This window comes from Equus caballus, chromosome 5, assembly GCF_041296265.1.
Source record: "Equus caballus isolate H_3958 breed thoroughbred chromosome 5, TB-T2T, whole genome shotgun sequence".
Taxonomy (NCBI): Eukaryota; Metazoa; Chordata; class Mammalia; order Perissodactyla; family Equidae; genus Equus; species Equus caballus.
This window is the reverse complement of record NC_091688.1, coordinates 10493262-10510582: the sequence shown is the minus strand read 5'-3', so window position 1 is coordinate 10510582 and position 17321 is coordinate 10493262. Positions and strand designations below refer to the sequence as shown.

General features: G+C 43.4%; 2 protein-coding genes across 5 annotated transcripts in view; one reads left to right on the top strand and one right to left on the bottom strand.

Annotated features, from left to right (window-relative positions):
• TNN (tenascin N) overlaps positions 1–6470 on the bottom strand; it is a 104391-nt gene extending 97921 nt beyond the window's left edge. Inside the window, exon 1 of one of the 3 annotated variants that reach the window (XM_023640584.2) lies at positions 6122–6470. In XM_023640584.2, coding sequence (XP_023496352.2) covers positions 6122–6311 — 190 coding nt within the window. In that variant the 5' untranslated portion in view covers positions 6312–6470. Of the gene's footprint in view, positions 1–5647; positions 5706–6121 lie in introns of those variants that run through there. The other 2 variants (XM_023640587.2, XM_070267723.1) reach the window with 2 other exon arrangements.
• Positions 5796–12787, top strand: MRPS14 (mitochondrial ribosomal protein S14). Of its 2 annotated transcripts, none has more exons than XM_001497781.5 (3): positions 5796–5920; positions 10387–10545; positions 12335–12787. In XM_001497781.5, exons 1-3 carry the CDS (start codon positions 5858–5860, stop codon positions 12515–12517), a joined length of 405 nt encoding a protein of 134 aa, XP_001497831.2. In that variant the 5' UTR covers positions 5796–5857; the 3' UTR covers positions 12518–12787. The 2 variants fall into 2 exon arrangements, with proteins under 2 accessions (XP_001497831.2, XP_070123831.1); XM_070267730.1 differs by having other exon boundaries at positions 5860–6161.
• Positions 12788–17321: the final 4534 nt, after the last annotated feature.

Below are 17321 nucleotides of genomic sequence, written 5' to 3'. Positions count from 1 at the left end.
TCTGGCAGCTGAAAAGGGTGGATGTTTTTGGGGAAAGGTGATGGGTTACGTAAAATAAAAAGGGAGGCAGAAAGAGCAGTTAGGAATCCAGTTATTACTAGTTCAGGCAAGCGATGAAGAGGGTTTGAACCAGAGGAGCAGGAGCAGGAATGGAGAAAATGTGAAAGAGGATTAGATGTAGAAGCAGCAAGCTGTGGATCATCTGTTGGATGGGATATTTCTCTCTTAGCCTGGGTTCCCCTGCTACTCTCCCACCACCTGCAAAAGCAGAATCCAAGTCAGAGGTTTATGTGCAAGCAGTAGATTTGGGCAGCAACCCCGGGGAGCAGGAGTGAGGGGTCAGGGCAGGGGAACAAGAAAGGGGGAAAAAGCAACACCAGGATGTGTGACTTTGTTAGGGACTGCTGCTCCGTATCTCTGAGACCTTGGAGGCGTCATAGGAAACGTGTTATCCATAGGCTTCCATCCCCTATCGTCAGGGCTCCCCATGGGTGTCTGTTGGCTTGCACTCGGTAGCCATGTGTGTGTGTGAGTGCCGAGCAGGCCCTGGTTCCTCAGGTGTCCCGTGTCAACCTCCAAGAAGCCCCAGGCAAGAAGGGAGAGGCGCCTGAGGTACAGTCTCACTGAGCTTGGCTTTATATTTTACTACCCTTAACAGCATCTTTTTCCTGCTTTTTGAACAAGGGGCCCTCCATTTTCCTTTTGCACTGGGCTCTGGAACTCACGTAGCCTGTCCTGCCTGCGATGCCTACAGAAGAGGCAAACTCAATCCAACACAGGTCCCACCTGATGAGGTAACATGTTACCACCTCGGTTGGAAGACAGCCGTGTGTGAGTGTGTGTGTGTGTGTTTCCAGCTTGCATCAGGCTGTGTGTGGGGGAACAGGGCGAAGGTGGCAGGGCGGGCGTTGGAGGCCAGATGTGATGTTACTGCCACCCTGTGTTCAATCCTGTGCACAGCACAGAGCTCCAGGAGGAGACTCACAGGCCAAGGCCCCTGCGGGTGCTTCCAGAAGTAAGCGCTGAGGCCACCCACACGCCACAGCCAAGCTGGTACACAGACAGGATTCCTATTCAGCTGGCGGTGGTTAACGAAGGCAGGCTATCCATACACGCCATTGCAGAGCCAGGCTGCAAACGCTTGTGTGTCTCTGCCTTTCTCTCTCCCTCCACATGTTTTCCTTCACTCCCACCTTCCTCCTCTTTGTAGTTCCTCTCACAGCTGTTCCCACACATGGACCACTGGCCCACCAAAAGGCCGAGAAGTTTGGCTCTTTTGAATCAAACCAGATTGAGCCCTCCCTACGTGGGAGCCCCTCCTGGGGAACACCGTGTGGTGAAGCACTGCAGGGGCGAAGTGGGGAGGGCAGACGGTCCTGGGAAGCTGCCGAGTCAGCCTGGGCCAGACAAGGACTCCAGGGCCAAGCATATGCCGAGGAAATATTCTTAGCGTGCACCTCCGAGGGCTGCAGCCAAGTTAACCCTGTGACTTACCAGTTACAAAATAATAAAAAGGAATAATTAATTAATCCTCTCAAAAACAGAGAGGTTAAGGAAATGATGGATTTTGTCTGAGTTACAGGCTAGACACCAGAGGAACTACAATTTATTTGATGGTAGACACAGAGCAGCCAGAGAAATGAAACCCAAAGGGCGAGTGGACGCCTAGGACCACACATGAAGGAGGCCTGCATCCCGCACTCTTCATTTCTCCCTGCCTTGTCCAGGGCTCTGACTGTGCCTGTCCCCAAGGATAAGCAGAGGATACTGAGAGGGACCGGAGCGTGACCCCGTCCTTCAGGCCCCTTGAGAAACACATTTTTCACATATTTTGGGTGAAATAATAGAAGCATAAAAACACAAGGACAGGTTAATATTTTTAAATCAACTTCAAAATTTTTGTGAATCTAAAAGCAATACATGTAAATTATAGGGAAATTGGAAAAATTTAAGGAACATAAATATAATCAGTAATCTGGTCATTCACCTATGACTCTTAGTATTTGAGCGTATTTCCTTCTTAATCGTTTTTCTTTCTATCTAATCTACAACTATGCCTGTATTGTTATACATATATATATTTAAATTTAGCACTAGAATTAAACATTAAACTAGGACTATAACATGTTATTTCTTTATTCATTTAACTCGCCCCCACTGCTAGACTTTTAAGGTATTTATTTGTTCTTATTATAAATAATCCCATATTAAGTGTCCTCATATACAAATGTTAGAGTTTCTCAGTATTTCCCTGGAATATATTCCTAAAAGTGCTATAACTGAGTCAATAGATAAAAATTTTGAAAAGACTCTTGCCAAATTGCTTCGTACACAAGTCATGCCAATTTATATTTCTACCGCTAGCATATGAAATTACCTATTTCCCCACATCCATAAGAACACTGAATTTTTTTTAACCTTTGTCAATTTGCTAGATTAAATTATGTCATTGTTTTAATTTGCTCTCTCTTAGAAACTAGTGAGGCTGAATATTTTTAATGTTATTAGACATTCTGAGAATTGTCTACTGGAATTTAAGTGTTTAAAAATATATTCATCTAGGGGCTGGCCCCGTGGCCAAGTGGTTAAGTTCACGTGCTCCACTTTGGTGGCCCAGGGTTTTGCTGGTTCAGATCCTGGCCTTGGACCTAGCACCACTCATCAAGCCATGCTGAGGCGTCATCCCACAGAGCACAACCAGAAGGACCTACATCTAGAATATACAACTATGTACTGGGGGGCTTTGGAGAGAAGAAGAAGGAAAATATATATTTTATTATATATATATTTTTTCATCTATTTTCTTCTGTTTTTTAAAGGCTTTGTTAGCATTTAATTCTTTAACTTAAAATAATCTCTAAAATTTATTTTGATCTATGGTAAGAGGTAAGATATAATTAAAAATTTTATTTCCAAATCTTTAACTAGCTGTTCCAGTTCCACTTGGTCAACGATTTTTATGCTTCCTTTAATATCTAACCAAATTCTAATTCTAATGGGTTTCTTTGTGGCCTGTCTATTCGAGTTCACTTACCTGTCAGTTGATTTTGGCACCAGCACCGCACTAGTTCAATTACTGTGGCTTTACAAAATATGGCATTTTAACATCTGGTAGGGCAAGACTACTAGTTATTTTCATTTTTCAAAAATTTCATAGCTTTCTACCTCCCTCTCATCCCACTTATTCTTTTATCTATATTCTAGAATTATTTTAAGTTAAGAAAAATTCCACTGGGGTATTGATTGAACTGGCACAAAATTTCTACATTAACCAATTAGTACATTCCATAAGTAAGGATTCCCTAACAGCAGTCAGGCCTGTGTCCTTGAGCTGTGGCTTCTCCAGGGGACTGCGTGGAGTCTGGATTAAGAGCATGTGCCTTGGTCCAGGACTAGCTCTGTGAGCTGGGCAAGTCACCTAAGTTCGCTGAACCTATTTCATCATCTACACTATCATTCCTGCCATTTTATTAGGTCCAGAATCAACATGGTGACTAGAACAGTCTCTCACAATCAAACCTCAAAACATTTAACTCTTAAAATTTACTATCCCCCCAAAAAAGTAACTTTTAGGCCTCTACAGGAAAGACTATAAGGAAAAAGCAAAGACAATATAACTAGCAATGGTGGTTATCTCCACCTGCATCTAAATCTATAATCCTCAACTGAATATAAGCATCAGAAGAGTGGGGACTTTTTTCTGTCACCCCACCTCACACACACATACACAATGGTACATAATAAGCATTTAAGACATATTTGTTGAATGAATAAATGAATGAATGATAATGGTTCCTGATCCTAGTATTCCAGGACAGTAAGGCCAAGAGCCTTCCCCACATTCTGTCAAACGGCCAGGGAGAATCACAGGTGTCTTGGGAGAACTCGAGGTAAAGTGAGCCTTCTTTAGGGCTTGCCAGGTTTCCCCACACACTAATGGAGGAGGGTGCATTGGGGGGAAAATCTTAGGTTGTTTTACAAAACCAACACAATTAGGGAAAGCAGACCTGGGAGTCTTATCTCACTATCTCAGAGCTTCCTATCTTACCAGTCACTAGATTGCTTTAATCTCTTCTTAAAGTGAAAAACAGCCTAAAAAGATACTAATGTTGTTTATGATATTTGTACACACATGTACATACTAGCATTATTCACAATAGCCAAAAGGTAGGAGCAAGGCAAGTGTCCATCAACAGACGAATAGAGAAACAAAATGTGGCATATCCTTACAATGGAGTATTATTCAGCCATCAAAAGTCATGAAGTACTGACCCATGGTACAACATGGATGACGCTTGAAGACATTACGTTAAGTGAAAGAAGTCAGTCACAAAAGGACAAGTGTATGATTCCACTCATGTGAGGTACCTAGAGTAATCAAATTCATGGAGACAGAAAGCAGAATGGTGGTGGTCGGTGAGGGCAGAATGGGAAGCTACTGTTTAACGGGTGTCAAGTTTTGGTTTGGGAAGACAAAAATGTTCCGGACATGGATGGTGGTGATGGTTATACAACATGAATGTACTTAATGCCACTGAACTCTTACACTTAAAAATTGTTGAGATGGTAAATTTTATGTTATGTATACTTTACCACAATTTTTTAAAAAGTTACTAGTGCTGTTTAAAGATGCTTTCAGAATTAGTTTTACAGAAAGAAGCAAAAGGCCACTGTGCACAAAGCTGGCTCACCCATTTTGTAAGCCGATTACAGAAAATGACCCTCAATTGTGGGGAGGGAGAGAAAGGCATTACATGGGCTAGAATTAGGAATAGATGCCTGCCTGACACTGGTCCAGGAGTGTTCTGATTCTACCATGACAGGGGCTCATGTTGTCCTTTCCTGCTAGCTGGCCTCAGTCAACCCCTCTCCAGTCCGTTAAACGGGTTCCAATAAACTTGAGCCTCTAAAGAAAGGAGTCTGCCTTTACCTTCTCTTCCCAGAAGGCTTCTTGTTCAACAACACAGACGTAAATAGCACATGGGCATCTCCTCACTTCATCCATCAACACGTCTAAGATACAGGTCTTTGCTAAGCTAATACATACTCCTCGATACTCTTCTACTAGAACAGTAGGTGGGTGGTACTTACCTTACATCCATACAAAGGAAAGGGGCCCCCTCAAAGGGTTCTGCTATAAAGATGATCTGAAAGTTCCCTGCATTATAAACTGAAAGCAGTTTTTAAATGGCAATGCTCCCCTGGCCCAAAAACCAAAATGTTTTAAGCGCTTTTCACCTAAAACCCAATACAGAATATATGTTTAAAATAATATATATTTTATATCTATTACATATAATAGATATATAACCCTACACATATAAACAGTAACTATCTTTATCATCACCACTATCAACGTGATCATTATCACTACTACAGTGGAGAGATTTGCAAAAACTACAGGAGAGATAACAGAAAAAGACGAGCTGGCAACAATTCTGGGTTTCTGGCAAGCGGCACCCTAAACTGAATGGAGGACAGAGGAGGAGGAGGAGCAGGTTGAGCGAGACCGAGGACTTCGGGGCAGAGAAAATGGTAACGAGGAACCGGTAGGTGCGGAGGCGGAAGGAAAGGAGGCGAGTCGGTAGGCAGGTAGTTTACAGGATGTACGAAGCAGACAGAAAGGAAGCAACGTAAAGAACGTCACTCCTCAGCAAAGGCATCGAAGCTGCTCTCCCAGGTTCTTCATTTGCTCAACTTCCGTTAAATATCGCGAGAACGCAAATCCAATAACTAACTCTCCTTCCAATAGGCTAAAGACCCGCCCGCCGCCCGCCCCGCCCCGCCCCCTGCGGCCCAGGCCCCGCCCCTCCGTTCTCCCCGCATCCGGCAGTGTCAATAAAGTTGCAGCGGTTTGATGCTTGCGGCGGACAATATGGCGGCCTCCATGCTGAGCTCTCTGCTGCGGACCGTCCGGCAGGTCAGGCCCGCGCCTTTACCCTCATGCCCACCGCCCCTCTGTATCTCCAAACCTGCGGGTCCCCCAGTGCTCTGCCACCTGTAGCGTCCAGTGCAGACCCGTCCCAGGGGTCCCTCCGCCCGCTTCCCTCCTCCGGCCTGGTTCGGGGGAGGTCCGAGCCGCAGGTGTAAGTCTGGGAGTCATAAGCGTAGTATAACTTACTGGCCTGGAAAGCTGCAGATGGACTCCGCTTTGTAAGGAAGTGAGTGTCGGTGGAGGGGAGAAGGGGCCCGAGGATTGAGGCCCTGGTGACTCCAGCATTAGGAGATGAGAGCCAAGCAAAGGAGACTTGAAAGGAGCTCAGCGAGGGGGGAGGAAAGCCAGGAGAGCGTGGTGGCCTGGAAACAGGCATAACACAGTTTCAAGGAGCAGGGAGTGGTCCCCTCTGCGCAGAGTTGGCAGGTCAAGCAAAAGAAAGGCTGAGAGTTGGCTATTGGCTTTAGCAGCGTGGAGGTCGTTGGGACCTCGATCATAGCAGTCCTATGGCGTGGTAGGAGGAAAGAGTTCAAGAGAGAATAGGAGGAAAGATTGGAGACCAGAGGTATAGATAAGCCCTTTTTTTGCTGCAAAAGGAAGCAGAAAAGTGGGTCAATAGCTCCAGGAGAAGGTGGGTTAAGAGTGGGTGTTTTGTGATGGTGTTTTTTTTAACGTGACAGAAGTAACTGCATGTTTTTGTGTTAGAGGGAAAGATCCTGTAGAGCAGGAAAAATCGATGATGTGGGAGAAGGAAGAATTGCTGGAGCTGTAGGCTTGTGCAGGCAAGAGGTGATGGGTCTCATGTGCAGTTGTTGGTCTTAGGAACGTGGGCAGTTTAGCTGTAGCAGCGTTGCCCAACAGAAAGATAATGCCAACCACATGTGTAATTTAAAATTTTCTATCAGCCACCTTAAGAAAGTAAAAAGAAACAGATGGAATAATTTTAATAAAATATTTTATTTAACTCAGTATATCCAAAATATTGTTATTTCAAACATATCTGTAAAAGTTATGTATGAGATATTGACATTTTTTTCATACTAGAGCTTCAAAATCCGGTCTGTATTTTACACTTACAGCACATCTCTGGATGCTAAGTTTTCCACCATTAAAGTGGAAAATGTAGTCCTACCAAAACAATAAAGTTGTTTAATGTTTACTCTGCTTCAGTTTAAATTTTTTAAATAATTAAAATTAAATAAAATTGAGAATTACATTCCCCAGTTGCACTAGTTGCATTTCAAGTGCTTCCTAGCCGTATGTGGTAAGTGGCTTCTGTCGTACAGAGCAGATCTTTGATCACAGCAGGGAATGGGGAGCATATGATTACAGACGCTCAGAAGTGGGTAGATGTAGTTAGTGGGAGTTTATGGAAAGCTCTTCATATTGCTTCTAATTTCATAATTAAAGAGAAAGTGGAGTTGAGGCCAGGAAATTGAGGATGTACAAAAGACAGCATTGTATTTATGGACCATGGAATTCAGGCTGGGTAAGGGGGTGATGGGAAATCAGAAGCTGAGAGACAGTGAAAAGCTGCTAGGATCAAGGGATTAAACGTTCCAGCGGGCTTGTTTTGGGGGTGTTAGAGGAACAAGCTACAACGAAGTGATAGAGAATGAGATACACAAACTGAGCTAATAGGAAGCTTGCACTGATGGTAGTAAAAGACCTAGCGCAGGGAGGTGAGTAGGTAAAGAAGAGTGAAGGACACAAATCTCTGGAGGAGAGGAGCTCAAGGAAGGAAAGATCAGGGTATAACTGCCTGTATGGTGAGATCACCAGGAATAAGACAAGAAGAATATTACAGAGAGTGGCAGTGAGCCAGGATCTAAATTCAGTGACAAATGAAAGGGGATTGGGGGGGGCTGTGGTCGATGACGGCAACAGTGAGGGGTGGTGGGAGGTACAGCTCAGTGGCACGAGAGTCAGAGCTGCCTTTCGGGAAGGAAGGAGGCTCTGGAAGCTGCAGTGAAGAGCGAGGAATACACCTCCCTACCTCCACGGCCAGTTGTGGGAGGAAAAAGAGCTCCAGGAGAAGCTCTCAGGAGGGGTTCAGGGTTCACCTAGAGCAAAACTCGGAAGGGACGTTAAGAGAAGAGGTTGAGGATTGAGAAGATTTTGATGATGGTAGACCGTGAGCTGAAGAGGAGCCAGTGGAAGAGTTTTAGGAGATGAGGAGGGTGAGAGGGAGGGCAGGATAGGATGTGTACGGAACGGAATAGAATGCGATCTTAGTATATAAAGCGCTGTTAGAAACTGAGACGAAAATACAGTATGGTGGAAGTGTGGGCAAGGCACAAAACATTCACAGAAGAAATAAGACAGTAGACCAATAAATGCTTTATTTCAAAAGTATATTACTTTTATAGTCAGAAAAAAAATTATACAAAAAGGAATGAAAGATTTAAAAAAAAAAAAGAAACCCATTAGGAGATAGTAGAGAGGAAGTTGATTAGGAATAGTTTGAAAAAGAATTGAAGGAAAAAATATTTAATTTTGTTTTCTAAGTCTCAACTTTCAGTTTCGTAGGTGAAAGCAATCCTTGCGTTGTCCCTCAACGTGAATTGTTTCTTTCAGCCAGAATGATCCCCGCTGGTCTCATGAATGTCTCTTGTTCATTTCCTCCTTTGGTTTGGACAGACTTCACCTCTCCCCTCCCCTGCCCCCCCCCGTATGAAAATTCTGTCGGTCCTTCAAAGCCTTGCTGAAGCCCCCTTTTGCGTGACACTTATTTTCAGCCACAGTGACCAGGATACTCATTTGACTCCATCATGTGCCAAAGTGATATTGAAATTCCACTGGTGCTTGTCTTATTTCCGAAAGGTGGTTGTAGGATTGTTGTATTTCCCCAGGAGACTTTCAGCCTCGAAGGTGCTAGTGTACTAGTATAGCGTTCTCATGTTCAGTTTTCATTCTGTGTAATGCAGTGCATACATTTCTTCTGTAGACAGCTGTTATAGGAAGCCATTGTTATTTTCTAGAGCTGCAACTTAGTTAACATGTAGTGTTTGCTCTGGTTTGGGAGAGACTTGATCTTCTCGTGGCCTGTACTCTGCCTGTGCTGTCAGAACTGTAAACTGTCACCGGGTAAACCTGTGACACTAAGGAGCCTCTGTGTCTTATTACTGGACAACTAGTGCTAAGAAATATCAGGTCAATAATAATTTCAGAGTACCCTTTGACCTGGCAGTTCTGCTTCTGAGAATTTATCCTGCTGATATCTAGGAATATATATGAAGTGACTTATGTAAGAGGTTATCCACTGCAGCTCTTGTTTGTAATTATAAATGTGAGCGATGGTCTAGCTGTCCACCACTGGTCGCAGGTTAAATAAATTACGATGCATAAGAAATCATTTCCTTCTACCCTTCTGAGTTCTCAGCTGTGGCCCCTGTGACAGAAGACAGATTGACAAGAGAAGAGCATACAAATTTATAAGTTTTACGTGACACAGGGGCCTTCATAAGGAAATGAAGACCCAAAGAAGTGGTTAGACCTGGGTGTATTTATGCTAGGTGTGATGGCGAGTGGAAGGCATGGGGAAATGTGCTAGGACGAAGGGCATGGGCTAAGGGTAGAAACCTGGGGAGGCTTCGCAAGGCCTGTTTGCTCAGATCCTCTCAGTGTCCCCATCTTCAGAGGGAAGGATGCTCCTTTCCCGTGGACACAGGGTGGGCGCGTCTCCTGGGAGGGGCTTATTACCCCTTCCCGGAAAGGTCAGAAAGCCCTTCCTGCGCCTGCCATTTCGCAGATCCTTATGCTCGAAATAGTCAGTAGGCCACTAGGCCACGGTGCCATATTTTGAGGTATGTCCTGAACTGTCACATCCATACAAGTGGAGTATAAAGGAAATGAGGAAGCTTTGTAACATACAGATATGGAAAGATCTTCAAGAAATATTATTAAATGCGAAAAAAGGGGGAGGGGATGAAACAGGGCAGAGGGAGTGAATACGTGTATTAGTATAGACAAAAATCTCTGGAAGGATACATGAGAGAGGAGTAACAGTGGATGCTTTTGGAAGTAGGGGGTGGCTACTGGGCAGGTGAGGGATGAGGTGGGAGGGAGACTCTGCTGTATGTCTTTTTATACTTTTTTGATTTTTTTTTAAAGATTGGCACTTGAGCTAACATCTGTTGCCAATTTTCCCTTTTCTTTTTCTTCTCCCCGGCCCCCAGTACATAGTGGTATATTCTAGTGGTAGGTCCTTCTGGCTCTGCTAGGTGGGATGCCGCCTCAGCATTGCCTTGACGAGCGGTGCTAGGTCTGTGCCCAGGATCTGAACCAGCAAAACCCTGGGCCGCTGAAGTGGGGCATGCAAACTGAACCACTTGGCCACGGGGTCAGCCCCATTGGTCACAAATAGTGACTAAAAGAGGGTCGCGGGATGGAGAACACTGGCAGAGCCTGGGTCTGACTGTCCTTCGCTGTTCCTTGTCTCCATCTCTTAGATGGTTCCTTCATCAGCTTCAGGCCAGGTTCGAGGTTACTATGTGAACTGGAGAATGTTGCGTGATGTGAAGAGGCGAAGAATGGCCTATGAATATGCAGATGAGAGGCTGCGGATCAATTCGCTCAGGAAGAACACCATTTTGCCAAAAGACCTTCAGGTTCGCTAATCAAGATGAGTCTCTATCTACCACAAGATCATTAACTCCGATCAGATCACTTTTGATGCTGTTTGTTGTGATTTAGTATCAATATAATTTCTGGAGAATATGATCAAATATTCCCAGTCGACATAAATGAATACCCTAGAAACTGATTTTGGTGAGTTTCAGATTAAAGAGAATTTTTCATTCCTAGCTAGCCTTTTCACCATTTTGTTAGGCGATCCTTGGAAAGGCCTGGTGCATGCTAACACACGGAAATTAGGCAGTTACTTTGACCTGAGGTCTCTCCCCACCTCATCCCAACCTTTCACCTCGCAGGGCATTGGGAGGCCTTGCTGATGCACGGGGCCGTGTGCTTCGACGTGGCCTACCCTGTTCGTTACCCAGGGTCATTCCTACCCTGCCTGTCTGAGCTCCCTTGCTCACCTCTGTGTGCTGAGGTGGCCTCCATTTAGGTTGACTTTCTCGTCACGCTCCTTAACTCGAGTAAGAGGATGTCAGCCCTGTTTGGCTTCCTGAAGCATAAGGTCCTGCGCATAACTGGTGACATAGATACCTACATTCAAGAGTCTCTTCAGGGAATATAACTTAGACTCAAGGCTGCTCAACTTATAAAAAGTTCAGAGGAAAAAAAAGGTTTATAGAAGCTGGCAGAATAATATACAGGCCATTCACTACTATGGATTCTTTTAAATCTTGTCTAGACTGAGCCAGATGAGCAGAAAACTGGGTGCCCTGGACCACTCTTTTATGGCTTTACTGCAATGGCATTCAGCTACCTGCCTGTATTTAGGTAGTAACGGGAAGTGGTCCCTGAGGAACTCAACTTGGGATGTCAGGATGTCGTGGAGGACATTGTTTATAAAGACCCCCAGGAATGTCTCCTGTCTGAGACCAGAGATGGCTGTGCAGAGGCTGTGAGTGCCAGGAACTGATGCTGGCTCTATGTTGCCTGCCAAGTAGCTTACAAGTCAGATTTATGTCCCAGTTCTAACACATCTACAGGCTTTCACAGCACGTTCTTTGTCTCCTTTGCCCCAATTTCCTCATTTGTAAACTGCCTTAAATGCATTCACATATTTTCCAAATGACTTCAACAAGAATATAGGTGGCGGCCCTATTCATTATGGCTCAAAACTTGAAACTGCCCAGGTGCCCATCAGCTGTGGACTGGATAACTGAGTTATATTATATTCACACATGAAAATCACCACCAGTGAGAATGAACAAATTATGACACGTGCAGCGGCATGGCTGCATCTCACAGCATATTGCTGAATGAACAAAGTCAAACAGAAATTAATAAAAAGAATGCATACTTTATGGTTACATAAAATCCAGGACAAGAAAAGTCATCTGTGGTGTTTGTTAGTAATCAGGTGAGCTATTGGCCAGGTCAGTGACTGAAAGGGGGCATAGGCTGGGCTGGGGGCACTGAGGATGTTCTGTCTCTTAATCTAGTTGCTGATACACAGCTATGTGCTGTGTGTGAGAAGTTACTGAGCTTTACAAACTTGTGGCTTGAGGATTCTCATTTATCTATGTAAAGTTTCAACTAAATTTTTAACAGTTCATATCGGGAGCATGTCAGACATTTCTGTCACTTTTCTCGTCTACTTGTTTCTACTCAGAGGTTAAGGTTCACTACTGTGTCCTGGGTTCTTTGGCCAAACTCTGGTTATGTTAGTGAATCCAGCCATTTGCTCTCTTCCGCTAAGCATTGGCTTAAGCATCTGGAATAAATAAATGCATACGATCTGTGTAATAATGTTGTGACTTCCCTTAGGACGTGGCTGATGAAGAAATTGCTGCCCTTCCCCGGGATAGCTGTCCGGTCAGAATCAGAAATCGGTGTGTTATGACGTCCCGTCCGCGTGGTGTAAAGCGGCGCTGGAGGCTTAGTCGTATTGTGTTCCGTCACTTAGCCGACCACGGGCAGCTGTCTGGGGTCCAGCGAGCAATGTGGTAAAAAGCTCCAGAACCTGCTGAGCTTGCTGGGAACCTGTCCTGGCGGGAAGAGACTTTTCTGGTAGACAAAATCCTAGTGTTTATAGGATCCACTAGGAGTCTAGTTTACCTGATGCTGTCTGTAGTTAAATTACTTTTAAATGTTAAACGAAGAAGTTTGGATCTCTCTCAGTGAATTCTGGCTGTCAGTGAATTTATCTTTTCTCTTGGACTCATACTGTTCCCATGCATGGTGCAAAGAGCAGAGTAATAAAAAATATTTTCTGTGAAAGTATGCTCCATATGCTTGCCTTTTCCTTCGAGTTTAATCGTTTAGTAACATACAGGGGTTTCTGTATTTTTTAAGGGCATTATTTCATAAAGCAGTATTATCTTCTAGTCAATCCAACTCACTGACGTGTGGCTCCACTATGGCAATTTTGAATCCTGGGCCAGCGGCCCTGACCTGCAGAGCTCACCTGACTATTCGTTTCCTGGTAGAGAAACAATGCCTTGGAGGGTAAAGCTGATGTTCTGGGTTCTCTAACTAACGCTCAATTTGTGTGATGGCTGAAGAAAAGGCGGAACCGCTAAGTATTTTCTTGTTCCATCTTCAAGGACCCTTAGAACAAATTATGTCACTTTAAGCCCTTGAAAATCTATCCAGAGAGGAAGAGTTTTGTTGGAATAGTATATATTCCCTGTATTCGAGTTAAATTCATCTGTCACAGAAATGAGTTAGTTAAGGTAGCAAAAGGTGGTCTCATGCAGTAACTCAACGGTGTCATCAGCCCAGTGATAAAAATGTACACGTGCAAGTCCAGAAGCCCCTGGAGTTGACGCCTGAACTGAAATTGGGCGCGAGGGGTGAGACTGTTTGCAGAGGCAACAGTGGAAGCAAAGGCACAAAGGCATTAAACATGCCACTGCGGTCACTTCAGTGGGGAAATATTGTGAAAGATGTCACATGTGAAGGAGATAAGACAGTTTCAATACCAACTATTGGAGGGTTTAAGCGAAGGAAAGGCATCATCAGTTTGCTCTACAGATAACTGACAGCTGTGCGGTAGACGGCCACGGGCGGAAAGGGCTGCAAGTGATAACCGGTTAGGAGGATGTCTTGATTGCGCAGGAAGACGAGGGTCTGAATTAGGGAAGTGGGATTAGCAAAGGAGATGAGAGCACAGATTTGAAAAGTAGGAAGAAAATTGTGCAAGACTTAAACACGCTTATATCTAAGCGGTAAAGAGGGCTCTCTAGATTCCTGGTAAGGGTGACTAGGTAGATGGTAGAAGGGAACTCCACGATAGAAAATATGGGGGGGTGGGGGGGGAAGGCTGGCCTGGTGGTGCGGCAGTGAAGTGCGCACGTTCCACTTTGGCGTCCCCGGGGTTCATCAGTTCGGATCCTGGGTGCAGACATAGCACTGCTTGGGAAGCCATGCTGCGGTAGGCATCCCACGTATAAAGTAGAGGAAGATGGGCATGGATGGTAACTCAGGGCCAGTCTTCCTCAGGAAAAAAAAAAAAAAGAATGGGGGGGGAAGAATGGGTTTAGGGGAACAGAAGATATGCAAGCTCGGGTTTCTGTCATGCAGTCTGAGATGCCTGTCATCCCGATGGAGATGTCTCGTGCAGCTGGATAGAGTCTGGAACTCAGGTGGAGGTGAAGTAGTAAGAGGGAATTATCATGCTATATCTTGGATTCGTATTTCCTAAATTTATATTCCAATTTACGAACTGGAATGCTCTAGCTTAGCTAATATTCCAACTAGTAATTTCTTCATCAAATTACAACTAGAACATCAAATTTGATTTCTGGCATTTCCAGCATGATAGGACACCCTCCCCCCCCCCACTTTTCATTTGTTTGAATCAGGGTCCAAGCATGATCTCTATGTTTCATTTGGTTGCTATGGCTCTCCTTTTTCCTTCATGTCATCCATTTGTTGGAGGAGCCAGGCCATTTGTCCTGTAGAATGTCCAACATTGGCTGTCTGCTTCTTGGTGTGTCCTTTAACTTATTCCTCTGTCCCTATAAACCAGTAGTTACATCCAGAGGCTTGACTAGACTCAGACAGTTTCTTAGGAATGAATTTTCACAAGTGTGCTGTGGACTGTCAGTCACATCAGAAGGCATGTATCTGGTTGTCCAGCTTTTAGTGGTGACTGATCAGTGGGTTCAGGTGGGGTCAGCCTGATCCCTGCCTTCAGAGATCACCATTTATTAAACTGTCACCTAATGATTTTAGCATTTCATTGGCAATTGTTACCTGAGCCTTAATATTAAATCCTTAATATTTAATTAAGGATTGCAATGGTAATTTTCTAAATTCCACCACTTTTCCTGCATTAGCTGGAATTTTTCTTTAAGGAACTTTCCTTTTATCAACAATTTATTTCCCTGAAATGCATTTCATACAACAAAGACCATAGAAACACGATTCTGTCAATTTTCAAGTAAATGAGTTGATGCAATAACAACTTCCAAAGGTAACCGATGACTTTTCACTATGATTATGGCCCTATGGATTTTCTAAATATTTAATGTTTCAATCCACTTCAGACATTATCTTGATGCTCAAATTAATCCTCCCACTGCCCCTTATCTCCCCACTGCTGGGTCCTGTATCATGTTGGCTTGATATGAGATATTTGTTATTTCCTTACCTTCTGGCATAAAATAACTCAGTCTTACCTTGTATTATTTCCTGCCTCAGACGTTTTTTCAAGGGTCCCTGGTCCTTCTGGTAGGAAACAACCACCTGTGAGCGCTAAGGCTGCAGCTCACTGCTACTGAATTGTGAATTGTCCTTTTCATGGGCCTTGCTAGGAAATGTGGGTTTTTTGGTTTTGTTTGTTTTGCAGGGAAAGATTGGCCCTGAGCTAACATCTGTTGCCAACCTTCCTCTTGTTTTTTTCTCCCCAAAGTCCCAGTTCATGGTTCTATATCCTACTTGAGTTGTTCTAGTTCTTCTGTGTGAGCTGCTGCCACAGCCACAGGATGGCAACTGACAGACAGGTAGTGTGGTTCAGCAACTGGAAAGAGAACCTGGGCCGCCAAAGCAGTGAAGCGTCAAACTTTAATCACTAGGCAATCAGGGCTGGCTCGGAAATGTGTATTTTTTAAAGATAAAAATAACGGCAAGTTTATATTGATTTTATACTTGTAAAAATCTTAGCTCCTAATGATAACCTAATTATTTATTACCTTTATCATATAATACATAAAAATAGTTTCAATATGCTACTGGTTTTTCTCCCATTAACACTAGTGACTGCAGAGTAAGGTCTCAGTGTGGTTCTTTTGTCCTCAGACTCCATCTCACTAGTGATGCAGGCAAAATATTGTATTCTAAAGTCACTTGAAAGCAACGTGTTTATAACAACTTGATACGTATTAGGTTTGCTTTCTAATTTTTGGGTTATTTATTTAGCTTTTAAATTGTTAAATTTTAAGTGGTTCCAAAGTCAAAACTACAGAAAAAGGCACATTCACAGAAGTATGCTTCTGTCCCACCTCTTTCCTTCTACTGGTAACCCTTAGTTTTGGATTTACTCTTCCAGTTTGAATATAAGCAAATACACGTGTCTGTGGATTCACCTCACCCTTTCTAACACTAAGCTGGTCAGGTGGACCAGTGCTCTGCATTCGCTTTTCCACTTACTAGGTCCTGTGATCATTCTCTATCAGTACAGAGAGATACTCTTCATTTCTTTTTGTGACTGTAAGTACTCAGTGTGTGGATGTTCCAGTTTTTTCAGCAAGTCCCCTATTAACTGACATTTGAGTGTTTCCAATCTTTCGCATGTATCATTCCAAATTTTTGCCAGTGTTATCTTTGGGAAAGAGCCTAGAAGAATTTTGAGTCAGAGAATAAATGCATATATAATTCTGGCAGATATTATCAACTACCCCTCTGTACGAGTTTTAAGCTTCTCAACCTTTTCATTGCACTCTACGTATTTCCCCATACCCTCAACAGTGTTAAACGTTTGGCATTTTTCCAATAAAAGGTAGCAAGCAGAATTTTTTATTACTCTCTCTCTTCTGAACAAGATGAGCATTTTTTGATGTTAAAGGTCATTTAGATTTCTTTTTCTATGACAGTTCATAACTTTGGAATCCTCTTAATGTGTCATGTTTTTGGTTAGTGTGGGTTTTTTGGCTACGTAAACATTTATTATGTAGTTGAAATTATCAACATTTAGCTTTATTACTTCTAGATTTTAAGTCACATAGTATAGTTTTCCCTCACGCTTAGGTTATAATGGAGTTCAATCCAGAACTCATGGCTTCAGTTGTGCATCTAGACCTTTGATCTGTTTGGAATAAATCCTGTAGTTATTTTTAGTTATCTCACTATCTCAATAAAAGCCCATCTCTTCCCCAGTTTTGAAATGCTGCTTTATATTCTGAAACCTGCAATTGCTTTGGGTCTTTTTCTAGTCTGTTCCATTGGTCTGTTTATTCACGTGCCAACATCATGGCTTTAAATGATAGAGGTTTTATAATGGGCTCAACATTTAGCAACAGCTATCCTATTCACAGGCTGTTTCTTTAATGTTAATTTAAAACCCCACCGAATTCTCTTATTAACTGTAGTCGTTTTGGTTAATCCTCTTGGTTTTTCCTCCATGCATTTAATTGCTTTCTCTTATCTAACTACATTGGCAAATACCTCCAATGCAACGTAGTAATGGAGAATAAAGCCATCTTGCTCTTGCTCCTGATTTTAGAGGGACTTAATTCTCTCTAAAATAAACTCCCTCTAAAAGCCTGACTTTTCTGACACACTCCTGGACAGATAGTAAAGTTATTCCACT

What these genes read in the sequence shown, in the direction of transcription:
- MRPS14 (XM_001497781.5), top strand. Translation starts at nt 5,858, where the DNA reads ATGCTTGCGGCGGACAATATGGCGGCCTCCATGCTGAGCTCTCTGCTG. An exon ending in TGCTGCGGACCGTCCGGCAG is followed by an intron (nt 5,921 to 10,386) that starts GTCAGGCCCGCG and finishes TCCATCTCTTAG; the next exon opens with ATGGTTCCTTCATCAGCTTC. An exon ending in TTTTGCCAAAAGACCTTCAG is followed by an intron (nt 10,546 to 12,334) that starts GTTCGCTAATCA and finishes GACTTCCCTTAG; the next exon opens with GACGTGGCTGATGAAGAAAT.